Genomic DNA, 20,378 nt, shown 5'->3' on the forward strand with positions numbered 1-20,378 from the left:
AGAAACAAAGGAGCCTTTATCCATTTTTTTGCAGCAATTCCACTTTTTGTTGGACATCGAAACATGCTTTCCCTTTGTAGATCCAGCATCGGAAATTCTATTTGACATAATCGAAAGTTTCAACCTTACTTTTATAAAATTGCTCTAACGGTCTGCAAAAAATAATAAGCCGGATCCAATTCGAAGATTAAGGAACAACGCAATCTGGTTAATAAAACAATCTGGTTAATAATACTGAAATAGATAATTAGATAATTTTAGCTTAGCTTATACCATCCGTTATACATTAAACACGCATGCGTAAACGTATTATGCGCTTTCGTGAAGGTATTACGTGACGTTGACGCATGCGCAGAAAGTTTGTAGCTTTGAGGTCCAGATTATAGATGATTCCAGATTATGGGTGTCCGGATTAACGACTTTTGACTGTATACGACATTATATTAATTTACTTACCAAATTAGCAAAAACATTTCAAATTCAAAATCCAGCTTTTTGCCAAGTACTTTTTGCAAATTAATAAAAGTTCCAATACCTTTGTTGTTTAACTTAAAGATAAACAATTTTTTTTTTTTCCATGAAATGCTAATTTTATGTTATTTGCTAAAAACTGGGAAGTGCAAAATCAAAGTCCATGTGAAATACATATACTTATGAATGAACACAGCGCACAAACATTTTTACACACTAAGCTCGAACACAAATAATATTTTCAACAGCTTAAAATGGATCCATGTTCAAAATATTTAATGTGTGATAGATAATAACAGATAAAAACATTTTCCAAGTCCAACAAGATAAAGTAAGATTATTTCTCTGATAGTTTCACAAATAAACTAGCAAAATAAAAAACACTTTTTTTTATATAAATTTGCAATATGTGTAGATGCTTTATTGAAGAATTTTCTTTATCGTTTCGGTTTTCATTTTATCCAAGATTGCCATTTTCTACTCATGAGCAACTTGCTAATTATTAGTCCAATGTACATTAACTTACACGTAATTAACTTACATGATCTGTTTTCTCATAAAATCGCCTTTGTAAATTTAGAGTTTCTGGTTAATTTAGCAAAACTTTTTCCAGATAAGTGGGAAAATGTCTTTGTAAAAGATTCCCTAAAGAAATCTGCCTTGTATTTATGTTGCATTTAGGGATATTTTCAAAAGCACACATGCTGCTGATTAGTATTTTTAATAGGTGAACAAAAGAAATATTATTTTTTTTAAGAAAGAATATAACTTATATAATATAGTTGCAAGCTATATTCTATCTCAAATTTAATTACAAGCTTCCTAGACAGTGAAGCTTGATTACAAACTCAGTTTTTAAAATACATTTAATTATCTTTATGCTTGAAGAGCATAGAAAATGCCTTGTCTGGTAATTTCAAATGCATTAACAATTTTTTAAAACTGTAATCCACTGTGAATTGAATAATTACAAATAGCATAATGGGAACGATTAATGAAGCTAGAACTGCCAGTTTATTCCTTTGTAATTAATCCAAATTTTGTTGTTTCAGCATCCTGGTATCTTTCTTCTCCAATACTAAAACAAGCTCACATTAATAAGCTAGGTGCACAACTAGATATTATAGCAGTCCCATGTAGAAAGTTTGAACATTCTACGAATAATCATTTTTGAGTTATGCGAAATGCATTCATACATACGTACATGCACATGTCATGCCGAAACTAGTCATAACTCCCAAATATGTATAAAGTTCCAGCACTTTGTGTCGAATCGTTTTTTTTAAGTTATGCGACATACGTAAGTATTGACGTCACATCGGAACTAATCAAAATGGATATTTCCTATGAAACCTGAAAATTGAAATTTCTGATGAATACAATATTTTCTCTACTTCGCGCAAGGAATTAAAAATAGTAAGGTCATTCATATATGTGAAGCTACCTTGTATTTGGGCCAAAACAATATTTCATTTAATTAAGAATGTAGCCTTGACGTACAGCATATAACATTACTTGTTCACTGATAGAACTTTTATAAGAATTGTTTGCTAAGGGGGAAGTCAGTGAACAAGTTCAGCTATTCTTAAATTGCCAATGAACATATTTGCCAGCAGATATCAATATTAGAATTTATCTCACTCCGTTTTCTTAATTATTAATAATAAAAATTGTTACCCAAAATAATTTCTTAAATTGTTATTGAAAACGACATGATAAATAATTAACTAATAATAAATTTACAATGCAATATAAAGAATTATTTAAATCTAATAGTTTAATCTGAAATAAACTTAAAATATTTGAAAATTAAATTAAAAACATCATATTAAAAAAGTTGTGCATAATATATATTCCAAGAACAGGAATGCAAGGGGAAAATATTCTTACATATTTTCTTTGACTAAAATTTGAATAAAAATGACTTTGATATTTAAAAGTATTTTCATAGAAAATGTCTAAAGAATACAAGATTAATTTTTTAGCAGTATCGAAGCAGTTTCTTAAAGAAACTCAAAACATATTACATAGTTTCTATTGATGCATATTGACTATATTTCTACATTTGGCACATATCCTGATTAAGCTACAAGTAATATATAGCATAGATGTTAGAATCAAAATAGCCAAATACAAGCTAAAATATAATTCTGGCAACCACGCATGTTCCAAAGATACCCTAGGTAGAAAAACTAATTTTGCTCACTAAATTCAAGAGAGGGGAGAATTACCTTAATTTTTTTTCACATGTGGGGGTGCCCACTTTCCAAGTAGTTTCAATCAAAATACTTGCCATTTTTGCAAAAGACCAATTGAGTATACACAATTATTTTTAATGTGGTTTTCCAGAAAAAGCCTTGCCACTCAGAGGGTTAATTCACTTAGAATGGAGTATTTTAACAACTCTGACTTGCCTCTTGACTGTGTAATCAGGAAAGCGGCCAATGCTAATTTATTTCAGTACCTCAAGGAGAGTGGTTTTTGTTATTTAATTTGATTTTCTTTTGATGAGTATTTGGATTTTAGTGCTATAAATTTTATTGTATATCATATTTTATGATTTCATACATGCGTCACATCTTACATCATTACACAATTCAGGAGTTACTTCATCTTAACTTTCACCATTTTTATTGCTTCTTTTTATTTTATAAGTCTGTTCTTGTTTTAAACTTGCGATTGCTTAGAATTTATGTGTAGATGTGACTGTAACTTGTTTTTAACTATCGTGTGTCTGGTACTAATAACCTGTCCAGGTTGTGCGCCAAAATAATTACCATTACCATTACCAATAAGATTCCAAGGAATTTCGGCTAATATAGCAGATTGCGCTGTTCCCTGACTTTCTGATTTGATCCAGCTTATTATTTTTGGAGGCTGCTATTATTACAGCAAATTTATGAAAATTAAAATTTAAACTTTTGATGTCTGGAAAGAGTTTCTATTTCTGGAGCTGCAACAGGATCTACAAAGTGAAAGCATGTTTTGGTGTCCATTAAACAAAAAGTGGAACTGCGGCAAAAAATGGATAAAGGTGTATCTGTCTCAAAATTATGAGAGGCATATGGCATTGGGAAGTCACCTGTATTTGACATAACAGAAAAAGGAACTTACAAAAGCTTTTGTGGATTCCGACATCCCACTTGTAATGAATAACAGAAAAATTATTCATTATGCTAAAAGTGACGATCATGACGAAGTGATGATTGAATAGGTCAAGGAGCGTTGCAGCGAGGACGTACCATTGACGGGTCCAATGCTAATGGCTCAAGCCAAAGTATTTCATGAGAAAATGAGCTTAGAAACTGAGTGCAACAGGTTGGTTGACCGAATTAAAAAATTGCCACAGTAAAGGCAATTAAAAATTTCAGGTGAAAATGTTTCAGCTGGTATTGAAGATGCTGAACTATTTGCGGGAGTTAATCAAACTCTTTAATAGTGAAAAGTTATCTGCAGAACAAATTTACAATGCTGATGAAGCTGGTCTTTTCTGGCAATATGTATTGTGAAATAACTTGGCAGCCTCTACAAAAAAAGGCTCCAACTGGTGTCATTGATTCGAAAGCGAGACTAACAATTTTAGCATACGCAAATGCTGAAAGAATACATAGGTATGAACTTTTGGTAATTGGAAAAAATGTGTGACATCTAGCATTTAAAGGAATAAAGATTTTCCCTGTTATATATTGTGCAGATAAAAGAGCATGGCTGACAAAAGCATTAATGAATGATTGGTTTGAAAATCATTTCATACCTGATGCTCAGGATAATTTTAATTCGGTTGGTTTACCTGATGGTGCAAAAATTGTCCTTATTGTATACAAGTGTTTGGATCATATATTGCTTAAAGATTTAGTGAAAGATAATGTATGTGTAATATTCTTTCCTCCAAATTGTATGTATGTCATTCAGCCTATGGATATCGGAATAGTGCGTGAGCTGAAATGCAAATATGGGTAGCATTTTTAAAATCCATGGCAAACTTCTCAAGTAATGGCAAGACTATACAAAATTTTTTGAAATATCATAACACAAAATCTGCTATGTGGAGCATCACAAGATCATGGGAGGATAAGTCTGAAGATACATTAAAAAAATACTTGGCATAATTTATGGCCAGCTACTATATTTCATGAAGATTATAGCCGCAAATTAGAAGGTTTTTCAGATGTCGCCAATCAAAGGTGAAATTTTCCGATTAATGAATTTAGTAAAGAAATGTAGAGAAGTGGTAATAAATGAAGATGATATCACATAAGTTTTTCATTGCGATGACAATGCCCCAGTCATCGGTCAATTAACGGATGGCAAAATCTGTAGTATGGTTCTAGATCCAGAAAATACCACTACCAATCGTGAAGAAGGTGGTAGGGATTAAAAACGAAAAAATTTCGATTGACAAGTTAGTCGGAATTCTTGACATAGCAGTTACAGGACTTGAACAGTGGAACTTGTAACTGAACAAGAAATTATGTCTCTTTATAGAATTGAAGAGAAAGTATTAACTTAAAAAAACGAAGCAACTTGAACAAACTTACATTGAAAAAAAAAATGTTTAATAAAGCCAAGAAATTAATATTAAGCTTTTTTTTTGTAAAATTTTTATACCTTTTAGATTATAAATGCTTTACTATTTCATAATTCACAATTTCATATTTTTTTATAATTTCTACATGCCATCTTACTAGATTTAAACTGATGATCTAATGTCTGGAAAAATCCAGATATCCCAAAGTCCCGATGAATCTGGATCTCGGACTTTGTACTGCATTTGTTTCCTGCTGAAGTTGAAGTATGTGAAAGTAAAAACAAAACTTTATATCTTTTTTAATGATCTGTTGGGGTGTGAATTTGATAACCACAAAAGAATAGTTTTTCATACTGACTGAATTTAAATAACTCTCTTAATTGATATGCTGAGAGGATACATGCCTAATAGAAGTGTAAAGTGCATTTAATGTGATTTTATTTTAATAGGTCATGAGTTTTATGATACAACATGGTACTTGTCGCAGAAGAATATTCCATCATATTGGAAACTGTTGATGCTATCTAAATGCAAAGATCGTGAAGTTCGACATCAGGCCATAAAGGCATTGTCTGAATTACCTAAATTAGAAAGTATGTACTTTTAAACTAATGCACTCTGATTTTATAATTTTAGATACACATCCAAGCAACAAATGAAATTCAGTTTTTCATCTTTTAGTTTCAAATTTTATGCATTTGTGTTTTATATCTATATATGTGTGTATGATAAAGATATGTAAAACAACCTTCTAGTTTTTATTTGCAACAGCTTATTAACTCTTCCGTTTAGTTTGGTTATTTTCCCTTTTCAATCATAAAAATATTAACTGCTTGTAATAAATTGCTCTTTAACTGCGTAGTGTCAAAATTAATCCTCTCATATAATACTTCAACCAGTCATATTATTAAAATTTACGAACTGAAACTAAGAATTGTCCACTAAGAAAAAGTAGAACCATAACTTTACTAAATACTTCATTTGGAAACTACACATTCCTTCCCATGTTTGCAAGTATGCTGCATGCTGTCTGCTGCTACTCCTTTTTTCTTCAGGTATCTCCAAAAGAGTAAAAGTATCAATGTAACTGTTTAAAAGGCATGCTTTTTGTGCCAGGTTATCTGTGGTTGTATTAAAAATATGCTACCAACAATAAAGGAGTTACTCAATTTATAAAATATTATATTAACTGTCAAGAATTGCATGATATCTTAGTTCAAAAAAACACTAATTCGAATCACACATAACATCAAAATACATGAACACTACAAATCAGGTTTCTAAACTGCCAAGTTTATTCAAGTCGAACACACATTCAACTGCCGGATGCCAGATCCAAGAACAAGAAGTATATATACATCATGAAAGATTTACGCCCTCTTTGGCGATTAAAATATATTTCCACATAAAATTTCTTACACACTGGGCCCGGCTGAACTGTAGTTCAGAACAATCAAGATTATCAGTGTTACATGAACATTTTCAAGAATTGTTTTCAAGAATCATTATGCATTTCAATACAAATTCAAGTTTTGTAATAAAGAATCGTCACAGAAATATCAAGAACATGTAAAACTTACCATATGTTTCAAGAATATCAAGTAAATTTTCAAATAAATTTCATCAAGAATTATTGTCATAACATTCCTGTTCAAGCATCAGGATTTAAATCAAGAATTTATATGACTCAAGATAATATTAAACAAATTATTTCAAAATCAAGATTATCATAATTCAACTAAAATACTAGAATTATTACAAGAAACCTGTCTTTTTGTTTTTTTCCAGAATTAAATTAAAATTTTAAATACACTTATACATTTCTACAACCTTAAAATTTTCTAATATATACATTTCTTTAAATATTAAATATACAGTGCTTTAAATAGCAATTAAATAAAAAAGATACAACATTAGTAGCATTACGATTACATTTTCAGGAAGAAGTATACTATCATACAATATTAATACTCTTAGCACTCTAAATTTTGATAGAGGTAATGGTGCTATGACTTGTCGCATTGGTCAGGAATTATAACGCTGACACAGTACACAGTTTCTTACAACACGTTTCACATTTTGTCTGGATCTAATTATCCAGTACTTTTCACGGAGGAACATGAGAGTACTAGCTACACCTGTATGAAGAACTCATTCATGTGCATCACTTACTAGAAAATCTGTAAAATGAGTTTTTAAAGGAATAATTATAGGATGCTTTTCATGAAAACTTAAAGTTGATTTTTGTAGTCTTCCTCCTACTAACTCTTTCCTCACTTAGAAAAGGATTTAGTTCATAAATGTTTGAGCTTTTTGAAATCAACTGTCCCGACTTTAGACTATTAATTTCATCAGAAAAATGTTCATATTGAACTTTTTTTTATCAAATATAATTCTGCGGCAAAAAGTTCTGCTATCAAGGGTCCAGTTTTCTTGTCAGTTTTATTTTTCAGATTGTGAATAAACCTAAATATCCATGCAGTTACTCTAATAGCTCTAATTAATTTACTATAATTTTCAAGATTCAGCAGAGAATTAGATTTTTCTGCAATAGACGGTAGTATTGTCGTATCATTTATACACTTTTTGCGCTCTAATACAGCATCAAAAAACTCCGTTGTCATGATAAATTTACTAGGCCAAGCACTCACTGATTCAACTAACCAATCTGGCCCAGACTGCCATGATCTTGAAGACAACAAATATTCAGCTGAACATCCTCGAGATAAAATGTCCGCTGGATTGGACTTCCCATTACAGTGTCTCCAGTTATTTGGGCAAGTTAATGATTGTATTTCAGATACTCGATTTTTTATAAACATTTTCCATCATTCAGGAGCACTATGAATCCAGTGAACTACTATCATACTGTCAGTCCACAGATAAATATTTTCTTCATGAATTGAAAACAGCTCTTTTAAATGTTTAGCAAGTCTTGCTGATGTTAATGCTCCTAGCAGCTCTAACCTTGGAAGTGTGAGATTTTGTTTTATTGGCGCAATTCTAGATTTTGCCATAATGAATGCTACCTGTCCTTCTTCAACTGACCTAAAATATGCAACTGAACCATACGCTTTAATAGATGCGTCACAAAATAAATGAAGTTCGATATCCTTATTTTGATTCAATTTGCCGGGGAAATATTCTTGAGCAATTTCAAATTTCTTTAACTTTTCAATTTCACCGCTCCACTCGAACCATAACTGCTTACATTCAGTTGGAACTTCATCGTCAAATTCTAAACCCAACTGCCAAATGTTTTGCATTATCAATTTTGCACGTAATACAAATGGCGCCAAAAAACCTACTGGATCGAAAATAGTAGCAGTCACCTTTAATATATTTCTTTTTGTGGTTTTTCGACAATTATTTAATGTTTCGCACAAGTTGTCTATGTTCAAGGAAATTACATCTTTACTCATACACCAGTTAAGCCCTAATACTTTTAAAGAACTATTTAGTTCATTTTCTGATTTAATTATTCCACAATCATCCCAAAGTTTCTTTAGTTTCTCGGAATTTGTATTAAACTGATGCAAATTCATTCCGGCATCTTTAAGCATGCAATAGGCTCCAGTACTTAACTTAAAAGCCTGTTCCACAGAATCTGAACCATAGAAAGCATCATCTACGTAGATCGAACAGTTCAACATCTCAAAAATATCTGGATTTTCTATCTGGATCTATTTATCTATTTATCTGGATTATCTATCTGGATCTATTTTCATTATATGCTTTTTTATAGTGCAGGCCAGAATGAAAGGGCTACATGATACACCGAAAGGAACGCGAGTCATTCTATAATGTTTCAAATTGTAATTATTATCAAAGTATAAAAACCGTAATACATCTCTATCAATTTCCGAGATTCCAATCTGGAGAAAGGCCTTTTCAATGTCTGCTGAGAACGCATGTTTGTATTGTCTGAACCGCAATATCAAGTCCAAACCAGGATTCAAATTTGGGTCAGGCATCAAACAATTGTTCAGGGATACCCCATTACACTTCGAAGATGCGTCAAACACGATACGGACTTTAGTTTTTGATACATTTTTTCTTACAACTGGAGAATGTGGCATGTAATACATTTTACTACTATCACAATTTTCAATTTTGCACTCTTCAATTATTTCATTTTTTAACTGTTCGTTTATTATGCTATCATAATTCGCCCTAAGCCATTCATCACTTTTTAGTATATTAACCAAAGATACTAGACGTCGCTTGGAATTTTCTAAATTATTACCCAAGTTTGCATGATGTGATTTCCATAACAAACGAGCTACATATTTACCATTAGTAAAATGCAATTCTTTTTCAAATTTCTCAATGACTGATTTATCGTCAGGATTCTCGTTCTCCTCTAATCCCAAATGGTCCAGAGTCCAAAACCTTCGCAAACAGTCATTAACTGAATTATTATCTTCCTTCAAGCAATGAGAAGCACCAGTTGTAAAAATACAGGCACTAGACTGATCACCTTCTAAAGATCCAACTAAGGACCAACCAAATATAGAAGACACCGCAAATAATTTATTAGTTACTCTTCTCTTTTCGCCTGTTTGCACTTCCCAACATGAATCAGATCCTAACAATATTTTTATTTCAGCTGCTTCACCATTATCGGCTAATTTTAGATTTTCTGATTTTAATATTTCTAAAATGTTTTTGGAGGGAATTTTTATGATTGCTCCAGAAATTGTATCTGTAACAAGAGCTTCAATAGTGATTGAGTCATTAGGGAAATGCATACTTTTCAGGGTAATTTGAACAACATTATATTCTATTAGTCTACCTTGGCTATACCCAAATGAATAAATATATAACCTTTCTTTCCTTAAAGTCCTTAATTTTAGTTCTTTAGCCAAATCAGATCTAATAAATGACCTCTGTGATCCACCATCAATTAAGATTTTTACTATTTGGCTTCTAGTATTATCTGTATCTGAAGTGTTAACAGTGCAAGTTTGTAAATATACACCTTTATCAGCAGTTTCAGAGTTAAACGACAGGGATGCAACTACATTCTGCTTAGAATCTGATACTGTAACTACTTTCTGTTTAACATCTGAAACTGCTTCCACTTCAGGAACAATTTTTCTACAAAATAGCTTATTATGATTTAAACCATTACACAACTCACAAGGTTGAAGTTTCATTTTACATCTGGAAGCTACATGACCTCTCTTAAAACATCTATAACAACGTCCATGGTATTTTAATATCGCTCTTTTTTGCTCATTTGTTTTCTCACATTTTCCTACATCATGGGTATTTTGATTACAATAGAAACAATACAGCTTAGTCACTGTAGCTAACGCTGAAGCAGTAGGAACACTTGCCCCTTCTAAGTAATTATTTTTATTCTGTTTAACACCGTAATTTGTGTCTCTTTTCTTTGAGTTTATTATTAAATTAGAAGCTTCCCGACTCTCAACTTTCAATCTAATGAATTCGAGAAGTTCTGTTAGGCTATATTGGTGTTTAGAGTTTCTTTTTCTATTAAACTCCAGATTCATATCGTCTGGTAAAAGTTTTAAAATAACAGGTCCTAAAAGGGTTCCGTAAACTTCTGACACAATACCCAATGAATTTAAGGTTCTTATATTGATTTCACAGGAATCGTATAGTGTTCTTAGTGCTTTCACATTGGACGAACTTCTAACCGGTTCAAGATTCAAGAGTTTATTCATGTGCGAAGATATTACCAAATCTAGTCATCCAAATCTTTCTTTAATTAAACTTATAGAAGCGTCATAATTTTTATTAGATAGTGCAAACCCGGATACTGCACTTAAAGCAGGTCCTGCGAGTAAGGATTTAAGACAGGTAAACTTCTCGACCTTTGTTAACTTATTATTATTACCAATAGCATTTTCAAAGGAATTATAAAATTCCAAAAATAAACTAGGATCACCATAATATTTAGGAATTGAAATTTTAGGTAATCGAATGTTAGTTTTGTTTTTGACCTTTACGGCAGCAGTATGGTTACCAGGCGATTCACTTTCAATGCTCACTATCTGAGAATTTAAATTTTCTCTTTAGCCCTAAAAATACATAAACTTATTTTTTCATCATACTCTAACACAGTATTACATTCTTTCTCAATTTCAGACTAATCCCCTTTAAAACAATCCAATATTTTTTTCATTAATTTCTTTTAGCACAGACTGTTTAGAAGTAAGTAAAAACACATTTTCTTCTACCATATTCTTATCCAAAATGTCTTTTTTTATTTCAGGTTCTACAACATTTATTATTCTAGAAATAGCTTGCCTCTCAGGACTTTCCTAGCAGATTTCAGTTTAATAATATCGTCTGCCATAATAACAACAAAAGTAATTTTTATTCTTTTACCTGGTGCAGGCTTCAAATGGTATAATCCAAATTTGGTAAATCACTTTCCTGGTGAAACACATTCACACGTATTCCGAACGTTAATCCCGCCACGTTCAGTGCAAAGGAATAATTTTTCAGTAACACGAAAAACACCGCATTCTAAATAAAAAATTGTTCGTGCACAACTGTTGGGCACCAAAAGTCTAAAATATTATATTAACTGTGAAGAATTGCATGATATTATAGTTAAAAAAAACACTAATTCGAATCACACATAACTTCAAATACATGAACACTACAAATCAGGTTTCTAAACCGCCAAGTTTATTCAAATCTAACACACATTCAACTGGCGGATGCCAGATCCAAGAACAAGAAGTATATATACATCATGAAAGATTTACGCCCTCTTTGGCAATTAAAATATATTTCCACGTAAAATTTCTTACATAATTGGCCATGATTGCTTCCAACATTTAAATCATCACATTGCATATGTAAAGTAAAAAAAAGAAAGAAAGAAAAAGTAAAACAAAATTATAACCTTACTTTGTAAAATAGCCCCTTAAAGTCGCCTTTTTAATTTTTGTCAAAAGTATGAGGCATGTTTCTGTTAAGAAAGAATTTTTAATGTATAGCCACTACAACTCTTATCAATATCATTTCAGCTGTGTATGTAACTGAAGCAAAATGTTTCAAATGAAATGCTTCCCAAGCTAATGAATTATGTAATTACTTTTCTCTCGAAAGATTCCAGTTTTCTATTTCAAGACATTTGTGAACATAGAATGATAAAGTTTTATCTTGTAAAAAATTTGGGAAGATACTCAATTTTTTTTTTTTTTTTTTCCAGAAATGTCTTTTGCACTGCACCATTTCTCAAACTGTTAGCTATTTTGTAGTAGATGACGCTTTATTAGAATCGGAAACAGGGCATCTAAATTCTCCTCTATCTGAAGAAATAATTTTGAATGTTTTTCCTTCTCATTTTAGATACCTTTCATCTAGTATTCATTTATAATTACACAAAATTTACAAGTTATTGGAAATAAAATTGAGCAGTAGAGTAATGCCGTCATAAACAAGACAGGGTGAAATTATAACTGTCTTACTTATCCTAAAGTTATGACAAAAATTTGAATGGTCATTTATATGGACAGACCAAAAAAAAAAAAAAAAAAAAAAAAAAATGAATACAGAAGAACATTAAGTTTGCAAAATTTGTTTGGCTTTCTTTTGTAGTTTTTCCTCTTGAAAAGCCAGCAGCACAGAAGAGGTGTGATAACTTTAAGAAACCAGCAAAACGAATCGCATTCAGATGCATGGCACTTGTGGGCACACTACTAATACTGAGAAATTAGATGGAACATCTTAAATGTATACTTCTCTTTCTAATTATATGCGGATGAAGAAGACTCATGAATTAATCACGTTTTTGGAAATTCATTAAGTATCATAGACATTGCACAAGTTCGTAATCCAGGTAAATGACTTGCATACATGATCACAATGTGACAGAACTTGCTGTTTAAGATAGTGGCACTCATTTTAGCTAGTTAAAAGCTTTCTTTTATTGCTGCAAAGGAATTTTTCTGCAGGTGCAGCTAATTTGGCTCGGTCTGTACTTCATTCTTATGAGTTACATCTGTGCACCCCTTTTTTTAACATCTTTAATACGATATATTTGATAAATATATATATAAGTAGTAAGATGTTAACAGAGCAACAAGCGAGGAAAAATATATAATTTCTAAATGAAAGGATGTTCTTCTTGTGTATTCTGAATCTTTAATCATTTTACTGCAGAAATTCATTTTAGATTTGGTTTTCTTTCATGTATTTCACAAAATATAACATTTCGTGATCAGATTTTTTAGAGTTATGAATTGGACTATTTGTTAAAAATTGGATTTGTCTAAAGGTTGGTTACTTTTGTGTTTGAATCTACTTGATATGAGATGGAAATTTATGTATTAACATTTACATTATTTATTATGTTTAGACTTCAGTTGTTGTAACCAGTTAAAAACATAATAGATAACCTTTCAATTTATTATTATAATTTGAGAAGTGCCTGGTTTGCTGTGTATTTTATACAAAAGCACCATGTCAGATTTACAGGATAACAAAGTGCAACCGTAAAAAAAGTGTAGCAGTGAAATTAAGGCTGTAATGTTTACTGGGAAATACTCCAATTCATCTGGGACCTGAAAAGTGTTTTAACTAAAAATATAAAAATTAGATGCTTGTTCTTGCACCCAGTACAATTTTCTTATTTCAGTCACTTGGCCAAACTGTTATATATGCTGCTATATGTCTTTACAATAAAAGGTTTCTGAAAAAAGGATTTGGGAGTTGATGATGTGAAGCAGTGATATTCAAATGTTTTTGACTGCATTCCCCCAGGACAAAATTGATTATAAATTTTGTACCCCCATATAATGTAATATGTGCTTTAAAAGCATGTGCATTTATGACGTTAAGCTCTCCAGATGCTAGTGAAACCAGATAGACCAACCAGTGAGAGAACCTTGCACTCACATGATATATGATTGTAACTGACAAGTGACATAAGGGCTTACAACAACAGTCACTAGCTTGCCATTAGTGAATGAGAAATTTTGTACTGGTGAGTGGGAGGTGATAACATAAAAAATACATGTTTAACACTTCCCACATTTATTTTCATGATATTTTTAACAGGCTACGTTCTGTTTGTACTTGTGCTGTGCTTTCTGTTTCCAAATATAAAATAAAATTTTATATTACATGATTTAGGGTTCATCTCCATGTAAAATGGTCTGGGCTCATGGCTGAAGTTTTGCCTGTAAGATTTTCTAGGTGCATTTAGATTGTCACTTCTTAGCTTGTTGGAAACATAAAAAAGAAGCTCATTTTGTCATTAATGCTGATTAAACATTGCTGTGATGTATTTTGTGAACTTCTAAAATATTTTACCGAATACTGTAGAACCTGTGATCTTAATCATTTGTTGAAATTATGGGTGTTTATTTTACTGCATGAAATCAGTGTTGAAATGTATATGTGCAGGGTATTTTCAGCATGGTTGTTGTGAATATTGTACCACACGGTACTTCACTGATGGAGTTGTGATAAACATGTTTGCTAGTGGATTCATGCAAATTCCCCCCTTCCCAATGATCATGGCCTCAAATCAAAAAGGTCTCTTGCTGTTTGTCAAGAAAACAGATTTGTCACATTAGACTTCTGTGCAATGTGGTCATGAACATTCTGAATAGCCTGTGCTAAGTGCACGAAATGAACAGCCTGAAGGAAGTGATACTAGTATTGATTGCGTGGTGCTATAAAGGGCAAAAGCAAGAGGCAACTCGAAAGACAAGTGGTGTGATGAATTTCAGTGGTTATTATATGAAAATGGTGCAGAGTGTGTGCAAAGTATTTGTAAATAGCAGATAAATACTCGCACGTTCTGCAAGGTTTCAATATGCTATTCAGATCAGGAACATTCAACTTACACAATCAATCACAAATTTATAAAGGTTGCTTGTTCAAAGGTATAATTGTAGAATATCCAGAGTCAACACCATTAGCAGTGTGCCAAACAAAAAAAAAAAAAAAAAAAAGAAAAAAAGAAAAGAAAGACTATTTCAGCACTTAAGAAAAGCTATTTAGCACAGCTTATTACATTGCAAGGCACAATAAAGCATTTTCTAATTTTAAAGATTTAAGCTACTTAATAAATTTGAAGTAGGCATTGCTCTCAGTGAATATCAAAATGGCAGACATTGCAGGGGTTTATTTCTTATATTGCACCTATTTTCTGTAAGGAGGTTATTGCAAAAATTTTAGATTGTAGTTATGCTTGGATTCTTTTCGATGTATTAACTGATAAATGTACAGAGAAAAACTAATAACATATGTTAGGTATTATAAGAGTTGTTCCTTTCGACTGTACCTAGAGACTCTTCTTCGTTAAGTTATTGTGAAAAGGTCATGATTTCCAAAAGCTAGGAATCAATTGGCTGGTCAGAAGCTGGAAAGTAGGTCTTCGAACAGATGGGGCTGCAAACATAATTGGAAGAGAAAATGTACTATCTGTCATGTTGAAAAAAGGACATAAAGGAGCTTGTAACACAACACTGTATCCCACCCAAGTGAAATTTAAGTGTGTTGCACTCAGTAAAAGACACAAAATATAGTGATGAACTGGATGGTGATTTTAAGAAAATGTGTAAATTTTATATTAATTCTCCAAAAAGCCTAAGGCAACTAGGCTAAGCTGTTAAGCTGCGATATGAGGTTTGTTGAAACAAATGCAAAACTTTCAGTTTGTCTTAACTTCCAAAAGATTTCTTGCTAGATTTTTTTTCCATATTCAAGAAACTTTATCTGATTTTTGAAGCATAGATCATAATTTAAGCAGATAGAGGATCATGTGAATAGGGCAATCTGAGAATCTAAACCAAGCATATATGAACAATAACTTTTCAATTCAACTACTATTAGTGAGAAGTTTAGGAACATTCAGCTTACAAATATTGATTTTTTATTCAGGCGATTCTCAGATTTTTTATTCAGGCGAACAGAAAATAATTTCACTTAAGAAAACTTTTTTGTGATGAGATGTAGATGTTATAAAAGCAGGTGCTGTCTTTGATACTTTCATGCGGCCTCATGACAATTTGAAAAGTTATGGAAAGGATGAAAATGTGACTTTCACCTTGAAGCATATCTATCATTTTAAACCCAGTCTTCTAAAGAGCTAACCTTGAAATCTTTACGGGTAATGGTATGAGTATGTCCAAGTTTTAGGGCAGGATGCAAAAATACATGAATGGTTTTCTAAATTAAATTTACATAAAGAAAGATTTCCTCTTTGCCAGTTATTGTCAATAGTCACAATTTTGCCATCTTCCCCAGCGTTTTGTGAACGAGGTTTTAGCTAAGTGAATCTCATTAAGACTGATATCAGAACATGTATAGATAACATGATACGTAATGACCTGATGATGATTAACTGAATGAACCTTTACTAATAGACTTTCAGCCGCAAAGAGGCAAAGCATCAAGATGCATTAGCAGTGCAACCAGAGAGTGTCTGAAGCATAAGATGGATGAAGATGATGCAGCTGAGAGACCATGTAAAAAATTAATGGCACTGAAATTACTGGTACTAAGTTTTCATTATTTTAAGTTTATGGCAACAAGTTTTTTTGGGGGGGTTACTGGATTTTTGGCATTATTTTGAGCTCTACCCTTAGGTATCATTTTGTGTACTCCACTTTAGAAATCACTGCTGTACAGAACTAAAGAAGTAAGGAAACATTGTGAAATTCCAAAACATATAACCTGAAGTCGATGAATTTGTTTTGTGCTGCTGTTAAAGATATTAAATCTTAAAAGAATTCCTTTTAAAAACTTTTCATAAGTACAGAATTGTGATTAGAGATTATGGAATTGAGTAAGGGTATAATGCCATCAGATTTTAAATTAAGAGACGATAAACTGTTTAAATGCAGCAGAAGCAATGGTGATTGCTGTTGTAGGAGATGGTAGAAATGACAAGGAATAAAATTAGAACTGATTGGCCAGGTTTTAATAATAAATGAACTAAAAATGCTTAAATGTTGATCCTGATGATAATTAACAGTTTTTTTTTTTTTTTTTTTTTTTTTTAATGGCCGAGTTAGTTCAGCATTTGATGGACTAGGACAATCATCTTCATAGTAAATTTGTCTGAGACAATTAGAATTTTCTGTAAGTTGCATATCTTATGAGTACTTGCTTAAATTATTGCTTTTATCTACATACAATAAGCATTTGTTTTGCAGTAGGGTGATCCAAATTATGAAAATTAACTTGTTTTAGATTTTCTTGGTTTTTAAGATCCTTTGTTATTTTTAGGTTATTTTGTTTGTTTTGCAGTGATGATCTACGGTTAACCCACATTCATGAAGCTATAGTGCAAATTCTTTTCATTCTTTCTTTGTTCAAATCTTTGGAGATATCTGTAACTTGACTTTGCATTTATTTCTATTTGTTTTATTACATATTAATTCACTGCTATAATGGAAAAGTATCGTCTTATAGCTACCATTTCATTTCTCATTATTTTTTCCTCAATTGTTTTATATCACTTAAATACAATTTTTCCTATTAATTACAGGTTGGCAGTATACAATAATTTCTCAAGCAGCTGATTCACGTACATCTGTGGGCCTTGCTAGGATGCCTAAAGTTAATACATCCTTCTTCCTTTCACCTTCCTTCAGGGATTTAGAGGAGGTTGGTTGTGCTTAATATATACTGTATTTCATAAGAATTGCAGAAACTTTTTATACTAAAAGAAAAACTGATTTGCCTTAAATTTAGTGTGATCTTTATGAATAACCTCATGGCTAATAATACAGAATTTTAATAAGCAAGCTAAAATAGTCTCACTCCTTAGGCTGTAGTCTTGTAGCACTATCTCATTAGGATTATAGTTGGAGGTGACATCATTCTGTATCTGTGACTTAGGTAACCTAGACCTGCGTTTGTGACAGGTATTGGTCGCCATGTAGGTTCAATGGTTCAATCACAGTATGCTGTTTAGAAACCAAAGATTATGTCACAGATTTGAAAACACACTTTTGATTCTGGAAGCAATATATTGATCTCTTTCTGAGTGAGAGTACTAAGATAAGTGAGTCTGTCATGCAGGTACTACATGTTAATTACCATCAGATCTGGCAAGAGCATGCAATTCCACATGGGTGGAGAAATTAGTGTCATGCACACTATGTTTCCTGATACACTGCACAGTGCCACAGAGGATCATCTAGGCATGTCTAGATAACAAGGCTGCAGCCAAATTGTGCAGTAATAATCAAATCAGCAATGAAGGCTCAAATCTGTGTGAACAACATATATTTAACCGTAAGTCATATTTTGCTGTATCATATTTCAGAATGAATGCTGACAAAGCATTGTGTGGTGAATCCATCCAACTAGCCAGTATTTACACAGAGAAAGATATTAATGTATTGGCTGCAGAACCTGAAGTGCATTAACTATAGTTTGACCCTATAGTCTCACCATGAGACCACAGTTTGGTTCATGAATTAAGCCAGCCTATTCAAGTTTTGTGTGTTTGCTATAATTAGGTAATCCTACATGTGTTATTAAATTAACTTTTTATCAAGGAAAGAAAATATTGTCTTTTATTCATGCACTGCGAGCTGAAGAAAATAATTTGCAGCATGTAGAAAGTTTAATACAGTTTTGGAGAAAGGAGATGTTTTATGCAGATGATTACAAAATCATAAATTGTATGCAGTTTTACAAGCTTTGTTGAAGACTAGCAAAATAAAGTAAATATATTAATAAATATTAATGAATTTGGCAAACTTCATTTTGCCAAATTCAGTGGTGCATTTTGAATGCATTACAATTGCTATCTTGTCATGTCTCACATGTATTAATAATTGGGTGATTGAATAGGCAAAATAACATAGAGAACAAAGCAACCCTTTCTGCTGTGCATAAATAATTTGGTTATATTTCGATGTGGGTTTCTCTTTCTTCCTAGCCTGTATAGTGATTACTGATGCTGACTGCCATACTGGGTTCGAATCTGTGAGAAGTTTGTTTTGGTTTATGTGATTTTGGCAAAGCCTTGATGGCTATCTGCATAAGGGGAGATGCATTTGTGGAGGGCTTTCTAAGGGAAACTGGTTCATATACACATTGGGAAAACCATGAAAACACCCATGCAGCAAGCCTGTTCATGTGATTCAAACCTTGAACCAAACTACCAGTGTTCAGTGACTTTACTGCTTGGCCGCTGGTGTGCCTCAATTCTGGGAGAAGGCATGGGTGTTTAAGTGTATAGTGTCTGTACAGCAAAGAGCACTCAAAATACACAGTGAGCCAAAAGGCCTCTTAAGAGATTGGTGGTAAAGAAAGAGGGATGGGACACCCTCGAACTGCCTCCGGCGTTCTCCCTCAAAATTGGAACTTCAAAGATGGCAAGACTATACCTGTATGGCCAAATGGTGAAATTCTGGTGTTCCACTCACTTATACCTGTATGTTTCACATTTATAAACAAATAGTAGAGAGTTTGGCTGTGAAATTTGTGATGCGTAGATTTAAAAATATGTTGATGATATTGGTTCTTCATAAGAGCTTAATGTCATAGCAGATATTCATATCGAATGAGAGGTTGATACTACATATAAATTGTGAGCATTTCTTTCTTGAATCTGGCTTTATACCTGTAGTCTGTCATTAGCAGAGGAATCATGATTATACACCACCAGTAGGCACACAGGAAGTGCAAACAACCTTAGATTAAGAAAACTAAATTAGAAACAGGCTTGAATATGCTCACCATTGGCCAAATTGAAAGACAGCTGAACACTAGTAGTCCAGCCCAGGTGTTCAAATACTGGTGAAATGGCTTGCTGCATGAGCATTTTTGTAGTTTTCTCCACGTGTAACGAAACAGTTTCCTTTAAAAAACGCTCCACGGAGACATGCCTTCCTTTAGGTGCTTTGTCATTAAAGAGTAAATAAGCAATGAACTCAAGTACATGGGTAAGACTGCTAAACTTTGTGAAATAGGAATAAGTAGGTTGAACTTTTTCTTGTTAATTTAGTTTTTAACTTGTGTTACAATAACTTTTCTTCTGTTTACACTAGAACTTTCTAAAAATTCCTATCTATTTTAATTCTTCTTTCTTAAACTAGTTTCTGATGCACACTCAGGTAATTCAAACAATCATCTGTCACTGTTGAGTGCATCAAATTTTTACTTTGTGCAGGGTACTAAATGAGTTCTCATTAGTAATCACTGTCCAAGGCTGAGAAGAAGAGCATGTTTTGTTTGTGGAAAAAAAAAAAAAAGAGTCATTGCCTTTTTTACCAAGGTCTTCCAATATCCACTTCTTCATGTTACTGATCTTTGCTTTCTTTTTTTGAAAAATCGTGCTAGAATTCTGTCTCACTTCCAAAATCATAAAAGTCATGAAACCACTGCCCTTTTTTACTAAATTCTTTGTCTGGTATCTCTT

General features: G+C 32.3%; 1 protein-coding gene across 1 annotated transcript in view; it reads left to right on the top strand.

Annotated features, from left to right (window-relative positions):
- Positions 1 to 20,378, top strand: part of LOC118200241 (protein SERAC1-like) — a 134,785-nt gene that overhangs the window by 23,842 nt on the left and 90,565 nt on the right. Inside the window, exons 4-5 of the mRNA XM_035372179.2 lie at positions 5,449 to 5,592; positions 17,490 to 17,608. Of these exons, the coding sequence (XP_035228070.1) occupies positions 5,449 to 5,592; positions 17,490 to 17,608 (263 nt within the window). The remainder of the gene's footprint in view (positions 1 to 5,448; positions 5,593 to 17,489; positions 17,609 to 20,378) is intronic.

The sequence above is a fragment of the Stegodyphus dumicola genome, chromosome X2 (assembly GCF_044657685.1).
Source record: "Stegodyphus dumicola isolate Sdum_Otavi_A_Nest chromosome X2, ASM4465768v1".
NCBI lineage: Eukaryota > Metazoa > Arthropoda > Arachnida > Araneae > Eresidae > Stegodyphus > Stegodyphus dumicola.